This window comes from Rhinatrema bivittatum, chromosome 8 (assembly GCF_901001135.1).
Source record: "Rhinatrema bivittatum chromosome 8, aRhiBiv1.1, whole genome shotgun sequence".
In the NCBI taxonomy this organism is placed as follows: Eukaryota; Metazoa; Chordata; class Amphibia; order Gymnophiona; family Rhinatrematidae; genus Rhinatrema; species Rhinatrema bivittatum.
This window is the reverse complement of record NC_042622.1, coordinates 158,023,491-158,050,256: the sequence shown is the minus strand read 5'-3', so window position 1 is coordinate 158,050,256 and position 26,766 is coordinate 158,023,491. Positions and strand designations below refer to the sequence as shown.

The 26,766-nt window shown below is 45.2% G+C and overlaps 1 protein-coding gene across 1 annotated transcript in view; it reads left to right on the top strand.

Moving 5' to 3' along the window:
• Positions 1 to 26,766, top strand: part of LOC115097582 (aggrecan core protein-like) — a gene marked incomplete in the record, with an annotated part of 129,099 nt that overhangs the window by 36,594 nt on the left and 65,739 nt on the right. The window contains 1 exon segment of the mRNA XM_029613518.1: positions 16,975 to 17,190. Within this exon segment, the coding sequence (XP_029469378.1) occupies positions 16,975 to 17,190 (216 nt within the window).

The following is a 26,766-nucleotide window of genomic DNA, read 5'->3' as shown; positions in this document are numbered from 1 at the left end:
GGACATCCATGACAGCATGGAGTAACTAGCACAGAGAGGCAGCAGGGCTGGTGCAAGGGGATTAGGCATCAAAGGCACCTTCTGCCTTGCGCCTGCACACCCCCCCCCCCCCCCCTCCAATGCGCCTTCTCCACCTGGTCATGCTACCCCGGTTGCGCCACCACCCCCATTAGGGGGCACGAGCCATCTTGGGGTCATGAGCGGTGGCACCACAGCGACAAAGAAGAGGGCCACCCTCCGGTCGCTCTGCCTCCCCCATTTGGGGGCACGAGTTATGTGGTGCCATGATGGTGGTGCTGCAGCCGAATCTTCACTCCTCTTTGGTGCCGCCACTCGCAGCCCCACATGGCTCGTGCTCTCTGATGGTCGGCACCCTAGGCACAGACTTAGTTCACCTAGTGCTTCTGCCAGCCCTGAGTAGCATCCATTTCCCTCGAGAGTAAGCATGGTGATAATCTGTATAGGTTGGCAGCCATCACCCCTAATGGAAGGCCTGCAGATAACCTGTATGGATAAGCAACTGTTACCCTTAACAGGAGGCATGGGGGGCAAACTGCATATAGCATCAGTTACCTTTAATAGAAGGCATGAGAGTGACATGCACTGAGCAGCAGTCACTCCCTTACATAGAGTGTTTCTAAGGTTCATCGGGTATGACACTACACGGCCAACTATGTAGCTGAAGGAACATTGTGTTTTACCTGGCACTCACCTCACCTCTCAACCAGCAATTCGCAACTATACTTATGCTCACATCAAGTGCTGCTGGGCTTTTATAAGAACATAAGATATGCCATACTGGGTCAGGCCAAGGGTCCATCAAGCTCAGCATCCTGTTTCCAACAGTGGCCAATCTGAGTTACAAGTACCTGCCAAGCCATCATGAGCAAAATATAAAAGTATGTGACTGCCTTATTTTATTCTCAAAATTAAGGATTATAAAATATGCCTGAAGCCTGCGCAGTGGTCACATAATGGTGAGAAAGTCCCTGTGTTTTCACCCAGGAATGAACTGAAACCGCGGCACTAGTTCCTTTGGTAAATAGCTCCTACTCCAGTGCGCCCATCTCCTGGGAAGCCACCCGCATCATATTGCCACTGCAGGCTGCCGCCAGCCAGAAGCACGAGCCTCAAAGCTCTACAATGGGGCAAACTCAAGCTCTCTGCAACATGGAGACCCCCAAACCACAACAACACCCATCCCCCCATTCCTTCCCATTAATCCGGTGAGGGTGGGGCCTTTACCTGCTGGCAAATCCAGGGTTCTCACCTCTGGCCCACTCTTAGCCGAAGGGAAACAAGTTCAGGTGTTTCCAGTGCAATCTGCCAGGATGGTGGAACACTGCAGCAGACAGACCCAGAAAGGAGGAGGCAGAAAAGAACCACATGCACAAGCGGCGGGGAGGGAGAGAGTCGGGGCACTCCCTCACACTGAGAGGAGTGAAGGACCCCATATTGCAAAGCCCACCAAGACCCGCACTCCGCTCTCCATTAACAGGGTGCACCAACCCCAAATCACAGATCTCAAAACGCCTACCTTCCTCTGATGCACCGGCAAAGCCTCTCTCCTCCTGCATGTGTCTCGCCTCCGGGGCCGGATCGCCACCGCAACACTGCCAGCGAAGCTCCAACGAAGGCCAACATAGAGAACCCCCACCAGGCACTCACTCCGCTGCCGCCAAAACAAAACCTCTTCAACTCATGAGCTGCTTGGTGCCCAGCCTCCGCCACCGACATGGATGTGTGTGCAGTTCTCTCTCTGCAATACAGCTGCCACTATCTGAGGGCACAACACAAGCAAAATAGCTGTCTGTACTGAAATCACCCCTTGGGGATGGTGGTGGGGAAGGGGAGTTTTCTGATCATCTCCCCCTTGGTGACAGCAGAGACCTGAAGGCATATCATGGGCTGACCTGTGCATCCACCACACACCTACAGCCCAGGATCACTGGCAAAGGGGGGCAAACCTCTCTGCCTCCACACACTCCCAGAGTGGAAAGGAGAAGAGCCCCACTGCTTCCCGGAAGCCCATGAGGTCTGGGAGAAGTGGGGGATTGAGGCCGCTCATGCTGCCCACCAACTGGTTGTGCAAGAGATCATTGGCAAGGCTCCTAAGCATTTTAAAAAAAATATTAAACAAGCGAATGAGGAAGCAAGATGGTTGACGTTTGAGAAGCACGCAAAGAGCTCTCTCAGACTACTTTGTTTTCTTGGTTGCTTTCTACCTTATGCCTCATTCTAAGTGGAAAGCCAAGTTGAGGGAGAACATCACTAGTTCTCCCTCTCTGGATCTGCATCAACCCCGGATCGAGAGGTTCTTTCTTGCATCGCCAGCATTAACCCCAGTAGCAATGGCCATTGCGGGGGTTAGTGGTGAGCGGAAGTCACCCCCGCTGGCTGAAGAAATCTCCCTTAGCCCGGCAGTGCCGGCTACACCTTCTCCCCCATGCCACGAAGAGCTTTCGCTGTCGGACATTCTGTTGGCTTCCACGGAGGTGAGTCGAGGAGGCTTGTTTTTGTTGTGGGTGGCTACAGTGGAGACAGGAGTTCTTAATTGTTCCCCTGTAAATGCTACCGCTAACCTCGTTGAAGTGAACACTTCTGATAAAGGGGCCTCTGGAGCTTTGGCTCCCTCGTCTCCGGCCCTGACATTGGGTATCCTGGATGGGTATGATGATTTGCACATCATCGGCGTAAAGGAAGAATTTGAGGCCGAGGTCGGATAGGTGTTGGCAGAGGGGGGTCAGGTATTTGTTAAAGAGGGTGGAGGAGAGGGAAGAGTCCTGGGGGACTCCCTGGGAGAGAGCATGATGGGTGGATTCTGAGTTGCCTATTTTAACTGAGAATTTTCTGTTGGTGAGATATGATGTGAACCAGTGGAATGCTGTGCCTGAGAGGCCTATGTGGGCTAGGCGGGTAAGGAGGTGCTTATGGCTTATAGTATCAAAGGCAGCAGAGATGTCCAAGAGGGGCTAGTATGTAGCAGGTTCCTTGGTCCATGCCTATGAGAAGGAAGTTGGTGAGGGAGAGGAGGAGGGTTTCAGTATTAAGAACATAAGAACATAAGAAAATGCCATACTGGGTCAGACCAAGGGTCCATCAAGCCCAGCATCCTGTTTCCAACAGTGGCCAATCCAGGCCATAAGAACCTGGCAAGTACCCAAAAACTAAGTCTATTCCATGTAACCATTGCTAATGGCAGTGGCTATTCTCTAAGTGAACTTAATAGCAGGTAATGGACTTCTCCTCCAAGAACTTATCCAATCCTTTTTTAAACACAGCTATACTAACTGCACGAACCACATTCTCTGGCAACAAATTCCAGAGTTTAATTGTGCGTTGAGTAAAAAAGAACTTTCTCCGATTAGTTTTAAATGTGCCCCATGCTAACTTCATGGAGTGTCCCCTAGTCCTTCTACTATCCGAAAGAGTAAATAACCGATTCACATCTACCCGTTCTAGACCTCTCATGATTTTAAACACCTCTATCATATCCCCCCTCAGTCGTCTCTTCTCCAAGCTGAAAAGTCCTAACCTCTTTAGTCTTTCCTCATAGGGGAGTTGTTCCATTCCCCTTATCATTTTGGTAGCCCTTCTCTGTACCTTCTCCATCGCAATTATATCTTTTTTGAGATGCGGCGACCAGAATTGTACACAGTATTCAAGGTGCGGTCTCACCATGGAGCGATACAGAGGCATTATGACATTTTCCGTTTTATTCATCATTCCTTTTCTAATAATTCCCAACATTCTGTTTGCTTTTTTGACTGCCGCAGCACACTGAACTGACGATTTCAATGTGTTATCCACTATGACACCTAGATCTCTTTCTTGGGTTGTAGCACCTAATATGGAACCCAACATCGTGTAATTATTAGGGATGTGAATCGTGTCCTCGATCGTCTTAACGATCGATTTCGGCTGGGAGGGGGAGGGAATCGTATTGTTGCCGTTTGGGGGGGTAAAATATCGTGAAAAATCGTGAAAAATCGTTAAAAAATCGAAAAAGCGAAAAATCGAAAAACCGGCACATTAAAACCCCCTAAAACCCACCCCCAACCCTTTAAATTAAATCCCCCACCCCCAAATAACTTAAATAACCTGCGGGTCCAGCGGCGGTCCGGAACGGCAGCAGTCCGGAACGGGCTCCTGCTCCTGCATCTTGTCGTCTTCGGCCGGCGCCATTTTCCAAAATGGCGCCGAAAAATGGCGGCGGCCATAGACGAAAAAGATTGGACGGCAGGAGGTCCTTCCGGACCCCCGCTGGACTTTTGGCAAGTCTCGTGGGGGTCAGGAGGCCCCCCACAAGCTGGCCAAAAGTTCCTGGAGGTCCAGCGGGGGTCAGGGAGCGATTTCCCGCCGCGAATCGTTTTCGTACGGAAAATGGCGCCGGCCATACGCGTATGGCCGGCGCCATTTTCCGTACGGAAAATGGCGCCGGCAGGAGATCGACTGCAGGAGGTCGTTCAGCGAGGGTTCCGGCGCCTCGCTGAACGACCTCCTGCAGTCGATCTCCTGCCGGCGCCATTTTCCGTACGGAAAATGGCGCCGGCCATACGCGTATGGCCGCGCCATTTTCCGTACAAAAACGATTCGCGGCGGGAAACCGCTCCCTGACCCCCGCTGGACCTCCAGGAACTTTTGGCCAGCTTGTGGGGGGCCTCCTGACCCCCACGAGACTTGCCAAAAGTCCAGCGGGGGTCCGGAAGGACCTCCTGCCGTCCAATCTTTTTCGTCTATGGCCGCCGCCATTTTTCGGCGCCATTTTGGAAAATGGCGCCGGCCGAAGACGACAAGATGCAGGAGCAGGAGCCCGTTCCGGACCGCTGCCGTTCCGGACCGCCGCTGGACCCGCAGGTTATTTAAGTTATTTGGGGGGGGGTTCGGGAGGGTGGGGGATTTAATTTAAAGGGTCGGGGGTGGGTTTTAGGGGGTTTTAGTGTGCCGGCTCACGATTCTAACGATTTATAACGATAAATCGTTAGAATCTGTATTGTATTGTGTTCCATAACGGTTTAAAGACGATATTAAAATTATCGGACGATAATTTTAATCGTCCTAAAACGATTCACATCCCTAGTAATTATAGCATGGGTTATTTTCCCTATATGCATCACCTTGCACTTATCCACATTAAATTTCATCTGCCATTTGGATGCCCAATTTTCCAGTCTCACAAGGTCTTCCTGCAATTTATCACAATCTGCTTGTGATTTAACTACTCTGCACAATTTTGTGTCATCTGCAAATTTGATTATCTCACTCGTCGTATTTCTTTCCAGATCATTTATAAATATATTGAACAGTAAGGGTCCCAATACAGATCCCTGAGGCACTCCACTGTCCACTCCCTTCCACTGAGAAAATTGCCCATTTAATCCTACTCTCTGTTTCCTGTCTTTTAGCCAGTTTGCAATCCACGAAAGGACATCGCCACCTATCCCATGACTTTTTACTTTTCCTAGAAGCCTCTCATGAGGAACTTTGTCAAACGCCTTCTGAAAATCCAAGTATACTTGCGGAAACCAAATTGGGAATCGTGCAGAATCTTGTTTTCCTCCAGATAGTCTGTTAGTTGATTGTTTACAATCCTTTCCATAATTTTTGAAATAAATGGGAGGTTGGAAATGGGGCGAAAGTTGGCTGGGTCCTCTGGGTTCAAAGATTGTTTTTTTAGGAGGGGTTTGACTGCAGCATGCTTAAGAGAGTCGGGGGCAATGCCAGATGAGAGTGAGCAATTGATGATGTCGGCCAGTGGTTTGGTTCTAGATTTCAGCTTTCTACCTAAAAGCCTAAATTTGGCTTCTAGAACGTCCCTCTCACATTTTCCTATGTCGTTGGTGCCCACATGTACCATGACAGCCAGCTCCTCCCCAGCACTGTCTAAAATCCTATCTAGGTAACATGTGAGATCCGCCACCTTCGCATCAGGTAGGCATGCCCACCAGCCACCCAGCTGTTTACATTCCTAATAATCGAATCACCAACTATGATGGCCAACCTAACCCTTCCTTCCTTGTCAGAAGCCCTAGGAGACATCATCTTCGGTACGAGAGGATGATGCACCACCTGGAGCGCATGTCCTTGCTACAGAATCATTTCCTGCTGCACCAGGTTGATGCTCTCCAATCATGAGACCTTCTTCCTTCAAGGCAGCACCAGGGATGCCAGACTGGAGTTGGGACTTAGCCACTATGTTCCTGATAGGGATGTGAATCGTATGATCGATCGTCTTAACAATCGATTTTGGCTGAGGGGGGGAGGGAAATCTAATCGTCTTAGTTTTTTAGGTTAAAAAATCGTTTTATCGGGGGAGGGTGGGGGCGGGAAAACCGGCACACCAAAACAACCCTAAAACCCACCCCAACCCTTTAAAATAAATCCTCCACCCTCCCGAACCCCCCCAAAATGTTTTAAATTACCTGGGGTCCAGTGGGGGGGGGGGTCCCGGCGCGATCTCCCGCTCTCTGGCCACGGCTGCATTAAGAGAAATGGCGCCGGTGGCCCTTTGCCCTTATCATATGACAGGGCAAAGGTAGCGCCGGCGCCATTTTGGTTCCTGTGACCCGACGTCACGAGTGCAGGAGATCGCTCCCGGACCTCCGCTGGACCCCCAGGGACTTTTGGCCAGCTTGGGGGGGCCTCCTGACCCCCACAAGACTTGCCAAAAGTCCAGCGGGGGTCCGGGAGCAAACCTTCTGCACTTGGGGCCGATTTGCCAATATTCAAAATGGCGCCGGCGCTACCTTTGCCCTCACTATGTCGACATAGTGAGGGCAAAGGTAGCGCCGGCGGGGGTTCGGTAGCGCAAGCAGGGGTCCGGGCGTGATCTCCTGCACTCGTGACGTTGGGTCACAGGAACCAAAATGGCGCCGGCGCTACCTTTGCCCTGTCATATGGTAAGGGCAAAGGGCCATTGTATTGTGAGGAGGGCTTTGGTGGGGACCGTGTCAGTGGGATGGGTAGCTGGTCTAATCTTTTTAAGGATTGAGGCTATTTCCATAGCGGATGTGGGGTCGAGTGAGTTGAGGGAGGCAGCAGTAGGGCATGGGCTGAGGGAGAGGGGTTGAGGGTCTGGCGTGAATCTGAGAAGGATGTTTGCTATTTTGTTGTGAAAGTATATTGCCAATTCTTCGCATTTGCTACCTGCCTCTTTGCCTGGGATGACTGGAGGGGTTGGCTTTGTAAGTTCAGTGACATAGGAGAAAAGGACTTTTGGGTTGTAAATGTAGTCGTGAATTTTCTTGGCATGGAAATCACGTTTGGTGTTGAGGGTGGAGGTTCTGTACTGATACAGTGCTGATTTGAATGAGGAAGTCTTATGGGCGATGGGTCTTTACGCCAAGCTTTTTTCTTTTGTCTGCGATTGTTTTTCAAGCGTTTTAGGTCAGTCGTGTACCAAGGTTTTAGGTTTTTGGTGGAGGAGTTAAGATTGTGTGTGGTAATGGGGCATAGTTTATTCGCAATGTCGAGGGTGAGGGCATTCCAAGAGTTTATTGCATCATCAGGATTGGAGCAGTTAAGGCTGGGTAGGGCTTTGGACAGGGCCGAGCTAAGGTCCTCACTGGGGCAGGATTTTCTGAAGGTGATGGTGTTGATGGCGGGAGGATGCAATATGAGAGTCTTGATGGAGAGGGAGGTTTTGATGAGGGTGTGGTCAGACCAGGGAACAGGGGTGCATGTGGGGGTATTAGGGGAGTTGATAAGAGAATTATTGAATAACAGATCAAGCGTGTGGCCTGCTTTGTGGGTGGAGGAGGAGATGATTTGCTTGTAACCAATGGCATCAAGTGAGTTTAGAAAGGCTTCGCAGGATGAGGAGAGGAGGTTAAAATTTCCTAGAATGATGGCTGGAAGATCAATATTGATGTTGTCGTTGATGAATTCAATCAGGGGGGAAGGGTTTAGCTCTAGAAGGCTAGGGAGGGCATAGACAAGGCAGATCTGTAGAGTTTGAGATTTGTAGAGCCCTATCTTGAGTCTGTGGGATGGTTCAGTGTTGATGGGCTTGAGGTTTAAATGCTTCTTAACTGCTAGGAGGAGGCCTCCACCTCATTTCTTGGGTTTGGGGGTGTTGTAGATGTCATAGATGTGGTTAGGGAGTTGATTGAGGAGGACAATGTCAGAGGCCTTGAGCCAGGTTTCTGTTATGGCACAAACGTCTGGCTTACTATCAGTTAAAAGGTCATCGAGGATGATGGTTTTTTTGGATAACAATTGAGCGTTGAAGAGGATTATGGAGAGGGTTGCGAGTCCTATGAATTGGGTGATCGGGGAGATGAGGATGGGGAGAAGGGACTTATGATGAACGGGAGCATACTGGTAGGGGGGAACGGGAAGTTCTGCGGGAAGGGAAGTGTATGCAGGGGATTGGGAAGCTTATATAGCTTGTCATTATGGGGATGTGGGGTGTGCGACAAGGGGGAGGGGTAAAGTTGTCTGTAGAGTTTAACCGCAGAAGGAAGGAATCCTCATGGGGGTGGGTGGGAGGGGATGGCGGGTATGTTTGGAGGTGTGGGTGTAGGAGTTCCGTGGGGGGAACAGATGAATGGCTGGGCGGAGGTACAGATGTTGTAGAAAATTAAGCTGTACAGTGGATACTGAGATCAATTACAAGGTAAAAACAGTAGATAAATTACATACAATATTGCTGCGCAGGCACTAGATGGTCAAGAGTCGGGCTTCCAGAAGATGGGCAAGTTGGGCAGTTCCGGAGGCAGTAGGTGGATAAACAGTCAGGAAGAAGGATGGCGGCCGTGTTGCATATAGATTTGTTAGCTTTGGTAGTCCAGTGTTGGATGAGCTTGATGGGGGCCGCAGAGAAATAAAGGCAGGCAGGGGAGCACAAAGGGGCGTACTAAGGGGCAGGCCCCTTTGGTCACTCCCCTTCGGTGCACGGTGCAAGGCGCATGGCGCCTTCGGGCCACTTATAAATCTCAGTTTCATTGTGCTTAGGTGACCTCATGGGGGGGCGGGCTCACCGGCGGAGGCAGTCGCAGGTCGGGTTCAGTGGCAGCAGAGGAGGGCTTGAAGGCAGCATGGTCGGCCCGCTATGGCGCTCCTGATCCCAGTGGATCAGCGCCAATCGCGCGGAGCTCTGCCTCCCACGAGCTGGGTAAGGCAGTTTATTCAGATAATGGCTGAAAAGTTGCAAGTGAGATTATAAAAGAGGCAAAGACTGCAAAGTACTTCTCCATTAGTGTTAATTTGACATCTGATATTTCCCATGTCGATCAACTTGCATTTATACTTGGATAATATGTTAAAGAGGATGGCTCACCTGTTGAGCACTTTCTGGCCTTCAAACCAAATTCTGGGCATAAATCGGAACAACTGACTGAAGCTGTGCTAACCACTGTTAAATCACATGAATTGGACATCGTTACCACCAAGGGCAGTGTTATGATAATGACAGCCACATGTTTGGTGCATACGGTGGTCTACAAGAAAGGATCAACAATGTTAATCCGCTTACCATATATGTGCCATGCTCTTCACATTCTCTGAAATTGGTGGGGACATGTGCTACAGAGTCCTGCAAAGAAGCATCTTCTTACTTTGATCTGCTCCAGCATCTATATGTTTACTTCATGGCATCCACCCACCACTGGGAAATCTTGCAATCTCATTTGTCATTGTTGAATGATGCATTAGCAGTCAAAAGACTTTCAGACACTCATTGGTCAGCTCGTGAAGAAGCCTGCCATAACCTGAATCAAGACTGGGACCAAATAATTCAGGCACTGAAAACCATTGAAGTGGATATTACAGAGAAAGCATCAGTACACAGCAAAGCAACAGATCTACTATGCCAACTTGAATGACTGGAGACAGAAATCATGGTGATGGTGTGGGCTACAGTTCTGCAGAGGTTCAATGCAAACAGCAAAAAATTATAAAGCATTTATACTGATGTTGGCACTATAATAGAATTATATGGTTCACTAATTGAATTTTTGAAAGTCGCACATGAGGAATTTGGCAGCTATGAGGCGATTGCCATATGTAAATCTAGCCTCATAGATTATGAGGTGATATGTAACAGAAGGCGCAAACTTCAGTGTGATGAAGAATTACAAGATGGTGAAGTATAACTTACTGGTCAAGATAACTTTAGGGTGAAACATTCCTTGTGATACTCAACACCCAAAGATCTGAACTAAAGAGGAGAAGAACTGCATATGAAAACTTCTATGGAAAATGTACATTCCTCAAGGATATTAAACAATTAGACCAGTCAGTAGTGGTTGATCATGCTCAAAAGTTACATAAGTGCTAGAAAGATGAAATAGAGGAGTATTTTGATGAGGAGTTCCAACACATCTGAGGTTGCCAGAAGACAACAGGTGAAGAATGGAGCTCATTGCAGCAGATATCCAGTAAACTACATGCAAAGGAACTTCATTGTGTGTACCCCAATGTAGAAATTGCCATTAAACTGTTCCTCTGTACACCAGCTACAAACTGTTCAGCAGAGCGCTTTTTCTCAGCACTTAAATGCTAAAGAAATACCTGAGGTATAGAATGTCAGAAGACTACCTGAATGCCCTAGCTGTGCTTGCTATTGAATCTGATTGACAAATTCTTTATCATATGATGATATCATGAACAGCTTCACTGAGCAGAAAGGGTCTTGTTCCTTTTCCACAGGGGCGATGCCCATGCTAGGCCCAGACTGGAGAGCAATGAGAGGATGAAAGTTACCTTTGTACAGTCAGGAAAGCTGGCCACTTGCAGCTCAAAGTGCATCAGTCACTGATTCAGAAACCCTCAACAGGTCTTGGGATCTCCATCATACCTGGGTTGAGGTGCCAGATGAGGAATGGGGCCCAGCATATGAATCAATGCTGCAGGCGATAATGCCGGTGGTGGAATCCAGTCTTGTAGGGCATCCATGCGAATAGCTAGGCCTTAAAGCAATCTAGCTATCTGTGTCAGCTGTTTCTGCTGTTGCTGTACCGTAAGAGCCAAACCTTGTATGGCCTGAGGTAAAGGCATTTGCACCAAACTCATGGCCTCAGCAATTTGTCATGAGGTGTGAGTCCGTAGACTGCAACGTGAATGATACTACCCAGCATGTGGCACAAGCTGGGTCCCCACTGACAGCAGACAGACATACTACTGGCTGGGAATAAGATGAGGCTTCACCTATACCAGCCTTTTTCTCCACAGCTTGAGCCCTTGGGTTTGGAGGCTGGCAGGACTTAGGCAAATGTCCACAGCAAGGAGAGCAGTTCAAGGGTCAAGGTGGGCAGTGTTCAGGCAGTGCCAGAAACCAGGATAGGGTCAAGGCAGACAGCAATAAGGCAGAGTTGGTATCCAGGCAAGGCAAGCAGCAATTATGCAGAGTCAGTATCCAGGCACAGGTCAAACCAATAAGGAATCAATCCTAGGGAGAGGAGAACAGAGGCACAGGTACAAGAGGATGGGAACAGAGGTGCAGAGGTACAAGAGGATGGGAACAGAGACAAAGGTACAAGAGGAGGCTAAATAGGAGAAGATGGAGGCGAGGCAAGGCAGGACTGGAACTAGGCAGGAAAAGGAATGGGCAGGAACAAGGTAGGAACAAAGTCAGGAACGAGTGCAACAAAAACCAGCAGAACTGCAGGAGGACCTGTTGCTGAGGTGCTGGCATCCTGAACAGCTGGGGTTTAAATATCTGGAAAGAGATAATGCTATTCCTTGGCACTATGGCGAGGTTCCCACCATGAGGCCTTTATAGTCAGGAGAGGTGTTTGCACATATACCTAGGAGAAAGCAGCATGGCATCAGTGTGACGAAGGTGGTGTCCTGCCATGGAGATGTTGGTGGCATCCTGGGGTGAGTGAGGCCGGTTGCAGGATGGCACCATGGTCAACCAAACGTTACAAGATTCCACAATACATTTTGGTTCTTGCAAAACTTTTATCCTGTTTGACTCTATGTCCTCTTTAACTTATAGCGATACACCTTCCCCAACTTGAACCATCTTAACATTGCGATATAATTGTATCCTGGTATCACAGTGTATCATCTATTATCCTCCTTCCACTAAGTCTCTGAGATGTCAATTATATCTACCTCTTCATTCAGCACTAGATATTCTAATTCTTCCATCTTATATTTCAGACTTCTAGCATTTGCATACAGATATTTTAAAGCATAATTTTTGTTTGTATTCACAATCTGTTTATCAGTTGACATGCGTAATCTGGCCTTTTTTTGTTTTGTCTTTTTGCCTAAAGGCTGCTGGGTTTCTTTAGTATTTATTTATTTATTTACGGGTTTTTTATATACCGGGGCACGTAAGTAACATCACCTCGGTTTACATTCAAACATTAATTCAGCATAGAGCTTTACAATATAACATTATAACTGAAAGAATACAAATCCATATAAAACTTTGTATAATGAATATAAATATCAGAATATGAGTGTCTTTGGGACTAACTAGAACGCAAAGCAAAGGACTCAGTTCAAGAATAGTAGGCTTTTTTGTATAACCAGGTTTTTAAGTTTTGTTTAAATTTTTTGTAGCAAAATTCTTGGCGTAATTCTGATGGCATAGTGTTCCATATTCTGGATCCAGCAATGATGAATGAACGTTCTTTTGTAGTGGAAAGATTAGTCAGGTTGGGTGCAGGGATCTTCAGTTTAGCTAAATGCTGGAATCTGGTTGGGCGGATTGATGTTTTGAATTGTAGGTGATCAGTGAACCAATTAATATCTCTGTTGTGGATGGCTTTATGAATCAGCGTCAAGGATTTATATATTATTCTGGATGCCATGGGTAGCCAGTGTAATGATTGAAGTGCTGGAGTGATGTGCTCATGGCGGCTTGTGTCAGTGATGATGCGGGCAGCTGCGTTTTGTAAAATTTGCAAGGGTTGAATTGTAGTTTTAGGAAGACCTAGAAGCAATGCATTGCAGTAATCAATCTTTGATAAAATAGTCGCCTGTAATACAGTGCGAAAGTCGTATTGGTATAAAAGAGGTTTGATACGTTTTAGTGTATGTAGCTTATAGAAACCACTTTTAACTGTATCCGCGATGAATTTTTTAAACGTGAGATTGCTGTCAATGATGACGCCAAGGCTGCGTACTTGCTGAGTAATAGCAGATGTGTCATGTGAAAGACCAGCATAGCTCGGGGATGCATTTTTTGGAGGTGAAACAATGATAAGCTCGGTTTTATTGGTATTAATAGCCAATTGATTGTCCATGAGAATTGTTTTAATTTCTAATAAGGCTGCATTCCAAGTGATCAAGGCATTTGTGATAGTGCTGGTGATTGGTATGAGTATCTGAATATCATCCGCGTAGATGAAGTATTGAAGACGCAGTTTTGATAGTAGCCGGCATAGAGGTGTAAGGTAAATATTAAATAATGTAGAGGAAAGAGAGGATCCTTGGGGTACTCCTTGAGAGAGATTTCTTGCCTTGGATTCACTTAGTCCACTTTTGACACTGTACGTTCTGTTGCTCAAGAATGACTGGAACCATAGTAGTGCTGAGCCAGAAATACCTATTTCAGAGAGGCGGATTATGAGGGTATTGTGATTAACCGTATCGAAAGCTGCTGATATATCAAGTAGGGCGATGAGATATGATTTACCAGCGTCTAGAGCTTTTAGAAGCACTTCTGAAAGTGAAATCAGAAGCGTTTCCGTGCTGTGGTACTTTCTGAACCCAAACTGGGAAGGGAAAAGTAGTTGATGTTCATCTAGGTAGTCAGTTAGTTGTTTGTTGATGATTTTTTCCATAATTTTTGAAAGGAAGGGTAGGTTTGAGACAGGGCGATAGTTTGCTGGATCAGATGAATCAAGGTTTGGTTTTTTTATCATAGGAGTTATGATAGCATGTTTAAGTACAGAAGGAACTATGCCTGTGGTGATTGATTTGTTGAGTATCTTTGCAATGGGTTTTGCTATTGTTGAACGTATTAAGAGAAGAATCTTGGTGGGCATAATGTCTGTGGGGTGGAAAGCTGGTTTCATTTTCTTTAGAATTGACTCAACTTCAATACCAGTAGAAATCTCAAAATTAATAAGCTTAGATTCGGATTTATTTTGCATGGCAGATGTAGCTTGGTTGCTGAGAAGCAGCCTTTCTAATATCCCTGTTTTAAAGATACATCATTCTGAACCATGTGCTTCTGAGCGACTGTCAGCTTTACACCATCATCTAGTTTAAAATCTGCGCTATCTTCTTTTTAAGGTTTAGCACCAGAAGCCTGGTTCCACTCTGGTTAAGGTGGAGTCCAGTCTGTTGGAATAGGCTCCTCCTTCCCCAGAATTTTACCCAGTCCTAACAAATCTAAAGCCCTCTTTCCTGCACCATCATCTTATTCATGCATTGAGACTCTGGAGCTCTGCCGGAATTTCTTTATTTCTTTATTTTAAAACATTTATAACCTGCCTATCTACAGATCTAGATAGCATACGAGTTAACATACACAGTATCACTCAAAACACAAAACAATATAAGCGATGAAAACATTAAAAACAGTGATAAAAAACATAAAAACTACAAATTCCATTAAACCAAAAAATTAAAATATGAAAACAATCTAAAACAATATCAACATATGAGAACTGCAATCTCAATTCAGCTGGTCTAAATACTGTACATTAACTTAGCCCGAGATGGCAAAAAGGGGAATAAGTAGACTGCAATAAATAGGCTTTTGCTGAGTGAAATATATGAAAACTACTGTCTCAATTCAACTAGTCCAAATGAATGAAGCTCCAGATGACAAAAAGGGAAATGAGTAAGCAAGAATAAATGGGCTTTTGCTGAGTAACAACTGAAAATTATATATGCAAATTCTTGCTGAAATAGGTGTATTTTTAAACTCTTACACAATCTTAATAGGTCTAATTCTCTTCTCAAAGCATCAGGAAACGAATTTCACAATGAGGGACCAGAGACAGAGAAAGTTCTTTCATTTAATTCTTCCAACCAAACTTGTTGATCTGAAGGAATTTCAAGTAGGTTCTTAAAAGATGATCTGAATGTATGTACAGAAAAGTAGATTGTTAGCAAGGAGTTAAAGCATGATGGGGCAATACCATTGATTGCTTTAAAAACTAAAATGATAGCCTTAAATTTTACTCACCAAGCAATAGGCAGCCAACGAAGTTTAATCAAAGCCGGTGTGATATGATCTCTTAACTTAGCAGCCATGATAAGATGAGCTGCTGCATTTTGAATTGATTGTAAAGACTATAAGTGTGAACTGAGGAAGGTATAGATACAAGACATTACAATAATCAACCCAGGAAACTACTAATGCATGTGTCACCATCCTCAGATCAGCTTCTCAAAAAAAAAAAAAGGTTGAATGTGTCATAAATCTGAAGCTTGCAAAAACAGTTATGCACTAGATTGGCCACCTGAGGTTTAAAAGATAAAGAAGTATCAAAGTTTCTGCAATTTCCTAGATATAACTGTAATGTTTAGCCAGCTGCAGGATAGTCCTATAACCAGTTGCACTTACCCAGATGCCTCCAGAGCCCCTTCACTGCTAGAGCACTACCATCTGCCTCCTCATGCTGCCTTCACCATTCTGTACTATGTTATCTTGCCCTAGCTTGATGGTACCCTGATATAAAGTCCATCAAGCTAAGGTGAAAGAACATAGGAGAAATTTCATCTTTGTGAGACTTTCCTCACTCCAAATAAAGTCAAATCTTCACCAAGGTGTACTGTGCTGTTCATATGTCTCACTCTCCATGATAAACTAGCCCCTAAACTCTAAACATGATCACCATGTTTTTGTAAATATTGATTCCATTATGTAACATAGTTATAGTTATAATCTACCTTGTTATGCTGTTAGTGTTATAATGTGATATAGTTACATAGTAATGTAGTTACATACTTCCTTGTTACAATGTAAAATAGGGCGGACTCCGCCCTATCTCTCAGTTCCCTGTAAACCGATGTGATATTTCGATCGAATGTCGGTATATAAAAGAAACAAACAAACAAATAAATAAATAAATAAACCACGACCAACACCTCACCTCAAGGTATTAGATGACTCTTCTATAGGCATATAAATACTTGACTACTATGAAGGCTTTATAGATAGAGTCTCTCTCTCTCTCTCTCTCTCTCTCTCTCTCTCTCTCTCTCTCTCTCTCTCTCTCTCTCTCTCTCTCACCTATGTGAAGTGCTATGTTACTACACCATGCAGTAATTCAAAAATTACCCTAGACACACTTCTTTTTGTTATCATATTTTGATGAATCTAGGGGTTAGCTGGTTAGAACTTATCTGGCTAAGTTACAATGTGTATTCAGTGGCCTCTACTTAGCTGCATATGTCTAGCTTATCTGGCTAAATAGTGCTGAATATTCTTTGAATATTGACCTCCTAGACTTTAGAGCAGGAGTATATAACTCCAGTCTTTGAGTGCCATAAAGCTGATCAGATTTTCAAGATACCCACATTGAATATATATGAGATGTATTTGTTGATGGAATTTCAGGTGACTAGAGTAGATCAGCCATAACTACTTGCAACCTTTCTCCAAAATCTGGATTTCAGTTAGGCCTTGGACATTTTGGACAATACACATATTTTCTCCCAAACTGGGGAGGGGGGGGGGGGGGGAGGAAGAAGAGGGAGGGAGATTTTGAAAGGGGCTTTCTCTGCAGATAAATATTCATTCACCCTCAGAGAATCCTTTTGAAAATGACCCCCTTTTATATGAGTATAATGTCACCTAGTAATAGATTTCTTCTGGATTGTTTTAGTACAAGTCACAAGTCATTCATAAAAAAATAATGAATAATGATTGTCCATTTATCATATGTCTGATCCATCAGTTAAAACTAAACATTATTGACTTTGATCAATGTTTGCCTGGAAATATAAATAAATATAAATATAAATATAATATATATATAAATATAATATATATATATGAATATATATAAATAAAGCAAAAAGATATAGTTATAATAATAATCTTGTTTCTCTGTCCAGCTTCGGAATGGTTTGCGGAGCAGCCAGACCGCGGTTTGCCTGAAAAACTACTAGAGCAGTATCCTTCCGTCAGTGAATTAAGTGAGGCCAAAGAAGAATGTCTCCGAATCAGAGGCAGCTGTGTAGGGATAGTCCATGCTGGATCTGTGTTCTATCTGCTCAGTTCTACTAATCAAATCACAATCAAGCCTGGAAGCACACTTTATACATGGACACGTAAGTGAGATTTGGAATGAGTCTTCCAGTGAGAAAAGGATCTGACGAGAAATGCAAAGCTCATGATGTGATGATTCTTTTTTGAGCGCTGACATCAGCAGACCACAGAAGCTTATATCTAAGGATGTCAGCTTCTGAAAAAATTAGGGGTAATTTTTAAATGAATTTCTACATGTAAAACATTGTTTTATGCACAGAAATGGGGTTTTATAAAACTGCCTCTCCTCCATATCCCTGATGTGCAGGTACAGTAAATGCATGCTTGTATGTCTTGTTCATTCACAAGATTACCCAGATGCCAGGGCTGGGGTGGAGTTTTTCACTTATGAGCATACTTATCTGTTTTTAAGAGTATGCACATAAATATACACAGGAAATGTATGTGTTCTGGACAGCAGGTGTAACTTATATAGGTGCTTTCAGTGGGATAATTTTGAAGTGAATGTCCTGTGAGTATGACTGAGCCAAATCTTGTGGGCTGGAGCAGGAACCACACTGACTCCAGCCTTTTCTCATGCAATTTTACTTTATTAACATAACCAGCAAATAATATCAATAATAATTAATTCATTTATTTATTTATTTAAGGTTTTTATCTACCGGCATTCATGATAAAAATCACATCATGCTGGTTTACATATGGACAGGAGTGAATAAATACATCAACTAGAACGAACTATCGTGCAGGAAAAAGCAGTTACAAATAACAAGGAATGATGAACTGGGAGAAGATGGAGATAAAGGAAAGAGATTAGTAATGGCTAAAAACTATGTACAAGGAGACGGAGATGAGCTGCTTGTTTTAAATATGTAGAAGGTGAAGGCATTAGTTTGTTGTGCCTGGAGACACAGGGGCTTCTGATCCCAGCTGGGCTCTGCCTCTTAACACACCGCCCAGACTTGAGATTGGGCTGTTCAAATCCCATGAGCTACAACTCTGCCTTGTCTATGCCCTCCCTGGCCTCTTAGAACTCATCCCCTCCCCTCTCATTGAATTCATCTCTGATAACATCAACATAGAAACCTCTGCCATTATCTTAGGTGACTTCAATCTACATGTAGATGCTTCCCCCCTATCATCATCCTACGAAACCTTCCTGAACTCTCTCTATGCTATTGGCTATAATCAAATCATTTCTGCTCCTACTCACAAAGCTGGGCACACCCTAGATCTCATTTTCACTAACTCCTGCATCCAATCCACCATCATGCACTCCCGTTCCTTGGTCAGACCACTCCCTCATTGAAACCTCACTCTCCATAAAGACACGCACTGACCACAATCCTGCCACAACTACCACCATTTTTTACAGAAAATCTTGCCCCAGCAAAGACCTAATTTCAGCCTTCTCCAGATCTCTGCCTAACCTTGAATGTACCAACCCTAATACTGCCCTCACGTCATGGAACAACCTTACCCTTGACATTGCAAATGAACTGTGCCCGATCACCAAACGGGAACTGAACCCATCTGCAAAAAATCTAAAACCTTAGTACAACGCTGAACTAAAACAAATGAAAAATGTGACTAGACAAAAAGAAAGAGCCTGGTGCAAAGCCCCCTCTCCCCATAAAGCCTCCTCCTTCAAATCTGCCCTACACCAGTACAGACTCGCCACCCTTAATGCCAAACGCAATTTCTACACCTCCAAAATACATGACTATTCATACAACCCAAAAGCCCTATTTTCCTACGTTGCTGAGCTTAGTAAATCTGCCCCTCCCCCAATACCTGATAACGAAGCTAACAGTAAATGTGAAGAACTAGCCCTCTACTTTCACAATAAGATAGCAAACATCCTCAGCAGATTCCCCTCTAATACCCACCCTTTCTCCTCGGGCCCCTGCCCCACATCCGTCTCCCTAGACGCTCTCAACCTTACCTCCTCCAAGGAAATTGAATCATTCCTCAAAAAGATTAAACCTGCAACCCATCCCACAGACACCATCCCTACTAAACCCCTCCTCACTATACCCAATATCATAGCCAAACCTTTAGCCGACATTATAAACTGCTCTCTCTACACAGGTATAGTCCCTGACACCCTTAAGCAGGCAGTGGTTAAACCCTTACTTACTTAAGAAACCTTCGCTAGACCATAAGGACCCAGCTAATTTTCGACCCATATCCAATCTCCCTCTCATCTCTAAAATCTTGGAGAAGGTAGTCAACTCCCAATTTACTGATCACCTCAAAAACAATAAGATACTTCACCCCTCCCAATTCGGTTTCCGTAAACATCTGAATACTGAAACCCTCCTTCTCTCCCTTACTGACTACCTTCTCAGAGGCATGGACCAAGGACACTGCTACATCCTCGCCCTACTGGACATCTCCGCTGCTTTCGATACTATAAGCCATTCTCATCTACTTTCTCGCCTATCCAACATTGGCCTCTCTGGCTCAGCTCCCCAGTGGTTCACTTCCTACCTTTCTAACAGACAATTCTCTGTTAAAGTAGGCAGTGCTGTATCCACCCCGCTCGCACTCTCTCAAGGAGTTCCTCAAGGATCCGCCCTCTCATCTACCCTTTTCAATATCTACCTCACGCCTCTCTGCCAGCTCCTTTCCGACCTTGGCCTCAAATTCTTTCTATATGCTGATGACGTGCAGATCATCATACCCATTCTTGACTCTTTATCTGATGCCCTAAAACTTTGGGAGAACAGCCTTACCACCATTAACACCCTTCTCTCTAATCTCCACCTTGCCCTGAACCCTTCCAAATGGAACTGCTTCTAATCTCACAACACCTACCCCCTAAACCTGCCTTTGCCAATGACCCGGCATACAACATCTTCCCCACTCAGCACCATGCCCGTAATCTTGGAGTTCAGATCAACCAACAACTGAACCTAAAAAAACATATTAATGCAATCCTCAAGGAAGGTTTCTATAAGCTCAATGTCATAAAAAAATTAAAACCACTGCTGCACGCTAGTGATTTCCGTACCGTCATCCAGGCTACCCTCTCATCTAAAATGGACTATTGCAACTCACTCTTCTTAGGCCTCCCCTACTCCACCTTAAAACCCCTCCAAATGCTGCAAAATGCGATTGCTAGGATTATCTCCAATACTCGTAAACATGAACACATCACACCCATCCTCAAGGACTTACATTGGCTCCTAATCCCCTCTCACATTCTTTACAAAACCCTTAATATTATACACAAAGCCATATACACCCACAACTCCGACTGGCTAGATGAGCCATTCCACTATACATGCTGCAACCGCCCCACTAGAACCACCAACAAAGGGACCCTCCATGTTCCCTCCTTAAAGAAGGCACACCTTACATCTACCAGGGAACGTGCCCTTTCAATAGCAGGACCCACACTCTGGAATACACTACCTATGACCCTCAGACTTGAGCTGAGCGCTACTAGATTCAGAACTAACTTGAAGACCTGGCTCTTCAAACAAGCCTACCCACAGTAGGTTCCTTCCCTCTTACTCCAATCTCTCATCCAAACCCTTGTATAAAGTCATTTAGCATTGTATATCTTTCTGTTAGTTTGTTACACTATCATACTGTTATTGTTGCATTGTTGCTATGTTCCATTTTGCCATTGTTATGCCTTTACCTCCAGCAGCCTGTTCTGCTTGCCTTTTTAGTTCCTTTCTGCAACTTGGTTCCTTTCATCCCATCTCCGTAACCTGTTATTTGTAAACCTCCAGCCTATAGTTCTAATGTAAACCAATATGATGTTGCTACTAATATCGGTATAAAAAAAAGCTTTAAATACATAAATAAATACATAAATAGGGTCCCACCCATACAGCTGTCTCTCTCTCTCTCTATCAGGCCGATACAGTAAGGACGCGGTAGAAAAAGTGTGGCTCGTTTGCCGCGCGCACAGTCCGGATCACATACCGCTCGATACAGTATTTAAATAGCATGCAAATGCAAGCCGCGTCCAAAGCGCGTCCAAGAAGCGCAATCCATTTTACTGTATAGAGCGCTATACAGCGCCTATACAGTATCCTGGGTGCACTGGTACCTGTCTTTTCAAATGTCATTTCAAATGACAGGTACCAGGAAGTGGATCCCAACTTAAAGCAAAAGAAAAGGATCAGAGAAGTATCAGCCGGCCCTAAACTCTTGCCTGCCCAACCTAAAATCCAACACACCGGGAAAGCCACGCTTCAGGATCGGGCATACTTTCCCCCAGCCCCCGTTCATCTACCCTGGCCACGTCCATGGGTGCCAGTCTCCAGAGCAGCCCCAGTCCTCTCTCCCCTCCTCCCGGGGGCAGCTGGTGGCGAGAGCGAGAGTGGCCTCAGCAGCCCGGGGCGGATCAGGCACTCCCCATGCGAGGCGCGGCTTCCAGCAGCCCTCGCCGGCGATGGTGAATGAGCACATGAGCGCACACCATGACCTCGGACGTCCAGCCAACAGGTATGTTCTCTTTGAAAATTAGTGTAATTTATGCATTTGCCACATATGTTACCAGTGATATTTGAAAATTATCCTGTATAAACTCACTGCTTTTCATTGTGCAGTGATACAATGGACTACCCTTTTATTCAATCTACAGCACTATGCACTACACAGGAGTGGCTCAAGGTAAACTGATGCCTGATGCAAGGGATGAGATGGCTATCTCCCCCCCCCCCCCCCCCCCCCCCCCCCCCCCCAGGATCCTCATGAGGATCAGCGCATGTCAAATCACCCCTTGGAGTCTTGTCCCATCAATGATTTGAAATGCTGGGGGAAGTGGGCAGGCAGGTGTCAGTTCCCAGAGGTGTGGCAAATAAGAGTGTCAGTGATAATATTTCAAGTAAACTGGCAACCCTGCCACATTCCTGGGTACCCTACCATCTGCTTCACAACCTTTACTGCATTTGCACCCTGGGGAAGTGGGAGTTGGGTGAATGGGGAGGGTACAAGGGTATTAGGTGATCGACAAACTCTGCAGTCTTGCACCCCCTGCTCTCATCACACACCCATAAGTAAAAGTTATGCATTAATAATAACACATTTTACATGTAAAAGGACATTCAAAGTCCGTCTTCTGATATAATAATATCACTTATAACAACATGGATATATTTACATGTACTTCAGTAAGAACCCTATCCATAAAAATGCAGTACTGCAAATATTACACCAGACCCTAAATCACCCATACACCTCCTATTAAGAAAGTAGAATAAGACAGACTGCTATAGATCCCTACACAAAAAGTATACTGTGGCAAAATACCTCATCTCCATCACACAACAGACCCTCACCAGAATATAGACAGGCTCTCACCAAATAGAGAATATAAATAGAAGTGTGCAGACAAAAACTGAAATGGAAATCACAAAAAGCCTGCATGCTGTGTAACAATGGAAAACTAGAAACCACTCACCATTCTTCATAAAACAATACATCAGGGAATATAAAATACCAATCATCATAGTAAAATCATACTAATAAAATAAATATTTCAAGCAGCATCCTACAATTAAATTAATATAAAAAAAATTTAAACAGTTCCCAAAACAGCAGACACATCAAATAACACACAATAACTAAAACTAATAAGGATAAATAAAATTCCCAGCTTTCTATACTTGGGAACTTTTGATTTCCAGTCACCCTGACATTGTCCTGGATTAGTGGGGGAAGGGTGCTACATATAAAATTTGACTACTGTCATATACACACGTTTTTCCATCACACATAATTTCATTTTCTTACATACACGCTCACTCACACTCTCTCATGCTCACACATATGCGCATGTGCACTCACAAGCTTTCTTGCTCTCTTACTTTCTTTCTCATTCACTCCACTTTCTCTTTCATCTCCCTCATCCACGCAGCCCTTTTTGCTTCCCTTCCCTATACCACATTAATTTACTCCCTCCTATCCTCTCTCACATACTCACTTACCCCCTCCCATCCCCTCTAACTCCATTATTTACCCCTCCCCTCTCATACCATTCCATTCCCTCTCACTCACTCTCTTCTCGTTTCTTCCTTCTTCCTGCCTGCGGGGTTCCTGTCATAATTCTGCACAGGCACGGGGTTTCTCTTTCTGTTTGTGGGGTCTGGGGCCCCGTGGGCATGTCATAATCTCGCTCCACCACTGCCACTGACATCTTCCTGCCTTCAGGGCCTGGGATCTCTTAGAAATTTGTCAGCCACATTATTTTATTTACACTTTTTCCTAAAACATTAATGTACCATGGGAGCACCAAAACCTTAACTCAGATCCCGATGCTCCTACGACAGATTTAAAGGGCTATGCAGGCCAACACATCAGACTCCTAAAAGAATCTAAAAAGTCACCAGGGGTCTTATTAGACCCCCTGCCCACACCAGGGCCACCAATTGAGGTGGCCCACCAAAAAAAAAAAAAAATTAAAACAGTGGCACGCGATGATTGCCTACCCCCAGCCACCCACATCCTTAAGTATTCCCATACCCCCTCCCAAATATTCCCACACCCCCTCCCAAATAGCAACCCTCCAGCACCACCCCCTTCCCTTTCCATAAAAAAAAACTAGACTAGTAAGTCACACCTCTCCAAGGACCTTGACCCTGTTTCATGACAGGAAAATGGAGCTGCCTGGGCCTAGCGGGCACTCCAGGCACTCTACTTTTGCAAAAATGGCTAATTTAAGGTATTGGGGTGTGTGGAGGGGTTAGGGGGGTCTGGGGTGGAGGGGGTGGGGGGAACACTAGGCCACTAATTTTTTTTTTGACAGGGTGGAGGGGGGGAGGGGTTGAGGTTGAGCCCTATTGGCCTAGTTTGTTATGGAAAAGGGAGCAGGGATGTAGAGTCACTATTTGAGCAGGGCGTGGGTGGGTTGTCAGCAGGGGTTGCCATTGCACTCCACTTTTTAATTTTTTTTTTTTACTTTTTTTGCAGGCTGCCTCGATTGGTGGCCCCGGGGTGATCTAATTAAGACCCCTGGTGACTTTCTGGATTCTTTTAAAGGGAACAGTGTTGGGCTGCATGGCCCTTTGAGATGGTGGTCTCAGGTGTTGGCCCCTTCCATGTTGTTTTGTCTTGTGAGCTTCTTCCATGAACAAAACTGCCACAATATTTTGTTGGGGAGAGGCAAATATTTACAGGATTGCCTCCCCCCCCCCACCCACCCCCACTATTAAATATTGCAGCTTTGTGTATCCAAGTCTATGTTTTGTATCTGAGGCAATGGAGGGCTAGTGATTTGTCCAAGGTCACAAGGAGCAGCAGAGGGATTTCAGCCGTGGTTTTCCTGGTTCATAGCCCGCTGGTCTAACCACTAGGCTACTCATTCACTCCAAATAGCCAAATAGCTGTCCTAAATTTATCCGGCTAACTGAGGGGTCATTAACTATGCGGTAGCATTTTATCACAGGAGAGGACTAATACTGCAGGGGGGAGGCATTCTCATGGAAATTTTCCCCTCTGCAATAAAATACCTCATTGGTTTCCCCATGGTATTTTTTCTCTATTGTGAGGAAAGGGGAAAAACATGCAATGGCAGCCCCCGTCACATGGCGCTTCCATTTTCTAAAGGGCCAGAGTGGCTCAAAATACTTCCTCCCACCATGTCATATCCTCCTGAGGGTCTGAGTAAACCCCTGCCCACCCCCCTCACTATCTCTAGAGAAGACCAGCAGGGGGAAAAGTTAAAAATAGAAATCAAAAGTGAAGGTGTGATGCCCCATCCCCTTTCCCAAACACCGCCTATTTCATAAAAACATCACCCACTACCTTCATCCAATCCCTCCCCCAGTTACAACCCTTCGCAACTGCTTCTCATCCTAGTCCACCCTCTGGACTCCCTCCATACCTTAGAATATGTCCTTTGTAGTCTAGTGGATTTCCTAGTAATATAGTGGTGCCCCCTATATTCTGGGCCAGTTGATGGTTTGCCCCGTCATGTGATGGGGCAAAAGCTGGTTGACACCATTTTGAAAGATGGTGGTGACCATCTTGGAGCCTAGGGGGCACTCTGGGCCACACTAGTCTACAAGGGACATATTCTGAAGTATGGAGTGGGTCCAGAGGATGGGCTTAGGTGGTGGGTTAGGATAATTGGAACTGTGGGATGAGGTTTGATCATGGGAGATTTGATTGGGGTAAGTGAATTTTTTGTGAAAGGAAAGCTTGTGAGGATGACTGAGCATTATCTTGTGCACTGGAGCAGGAACCACACTGACTCCAGCCTTTTCTCATGCAATTTCAACTTTTATTAACATAAACAGAAAATAATATTAATAATGACTATTCTACCTTTGCAGTATACTTCCAACACAACTTCCTAGAGAGGGTTGGAGCTCCTACTCCTGGAGATGTGGGCTTCCTGATCCCAGCTGGGCTCACAATCTTATTCCCTTCCCAGTAGGGCCACCCACAGATCACTCTCTCTCTCTCTTTCTCTCTCTCTCTGTAGGATTTAAGATGGACCCACACAGGTTAAGGAGGGGAAATAGGGTCACTCCATTACATACCTCCCCCCCTCAGCTTGGACCCATCAGTCCAAGCATTATTACTCCCTTGGGATCTCATTCAGGGAAGTTTCACATAACCTCTCTCCCTTTCATCTGACCTCCCGTCAGCTAGGTTTAAGGAAGGGTTTCTGATGTTACACTTACCCACACACATTAGAGTTACCCCCAGTTAGCACTATTAGGATAACTCAATGCACCCTTTATTTGAATTTTCCTGGAGCTCTGAGTTCCAGTTTTCCAACGGTTGGACTCTTGTGACTTATCTTGGGTACTGCTATTGTGATTTCTCATCTACTTGTCTCATAGCTTTTCTTTCTTTCCTGGAGGCTCTTAGCTCCCAATTCTCTTTCCACACCTGGAGCTCTTTTGCCAAAGATTCTTGGAATTGACACTCAGCAGACATATTGCTCTCAAGACTAGCAAGCTTCTTATCCTGCTCTTGTAGTACTCTGGCTACCTCAGATGTCTGGTTTCGTTGAGAAACTTCTCTCATCTCCACTTTCTTTATTGGTATCTCCGCTGCTTCAAGTTTCTCTTTCAGGGTCCAAATATCCAAGTTCCTTTCAGTCTTGGTTTCCTGTAATAGATCAAATTTTACCAATTTGCCAATCTGCTTTCATTTGAGTTGTAAAATGGTCAATCTCACCCATTTGTTTCTTGCTGTTTACTTGCAATGCCTCTGGTTAGTTTATTTTCATTCTGGCCAGCTGCAGTCTGCTCAAAACATCTTTCTTTTCTATCAGGTGCTGGTTTTCTGCACTTTCCAGCTTGGACCTTAAGGCTTCCAAGGCGTTCTCTTTTCTTTCCATGGTATCTACATGCAAACTCTCCAGAGCACCAATCTCCTTTGCAAGAGCAGACCTCTCAGCATTCACTAGTTTAGAAGTCTCTAATAACTGCCAAAGCTTTAGTACTTCCCTTCCTTGCAGGTTTAGGTATAACTCTCATTCAGTATCCTTAGCCTGGACAGCAGTCACCTTCTGTGCTAGGTGGTTCTGAGATGCAGCAATGTCTCTCTCCAGTGCCTCCTTCACCTGCACGCAGGGCCACAGAAGTACTAGGCGAGCTAGGCCTGGGCCTAGGTGCCACCACCACCACTCACGAGCCAATGAGGCAGGGTGAGGCGGCCAC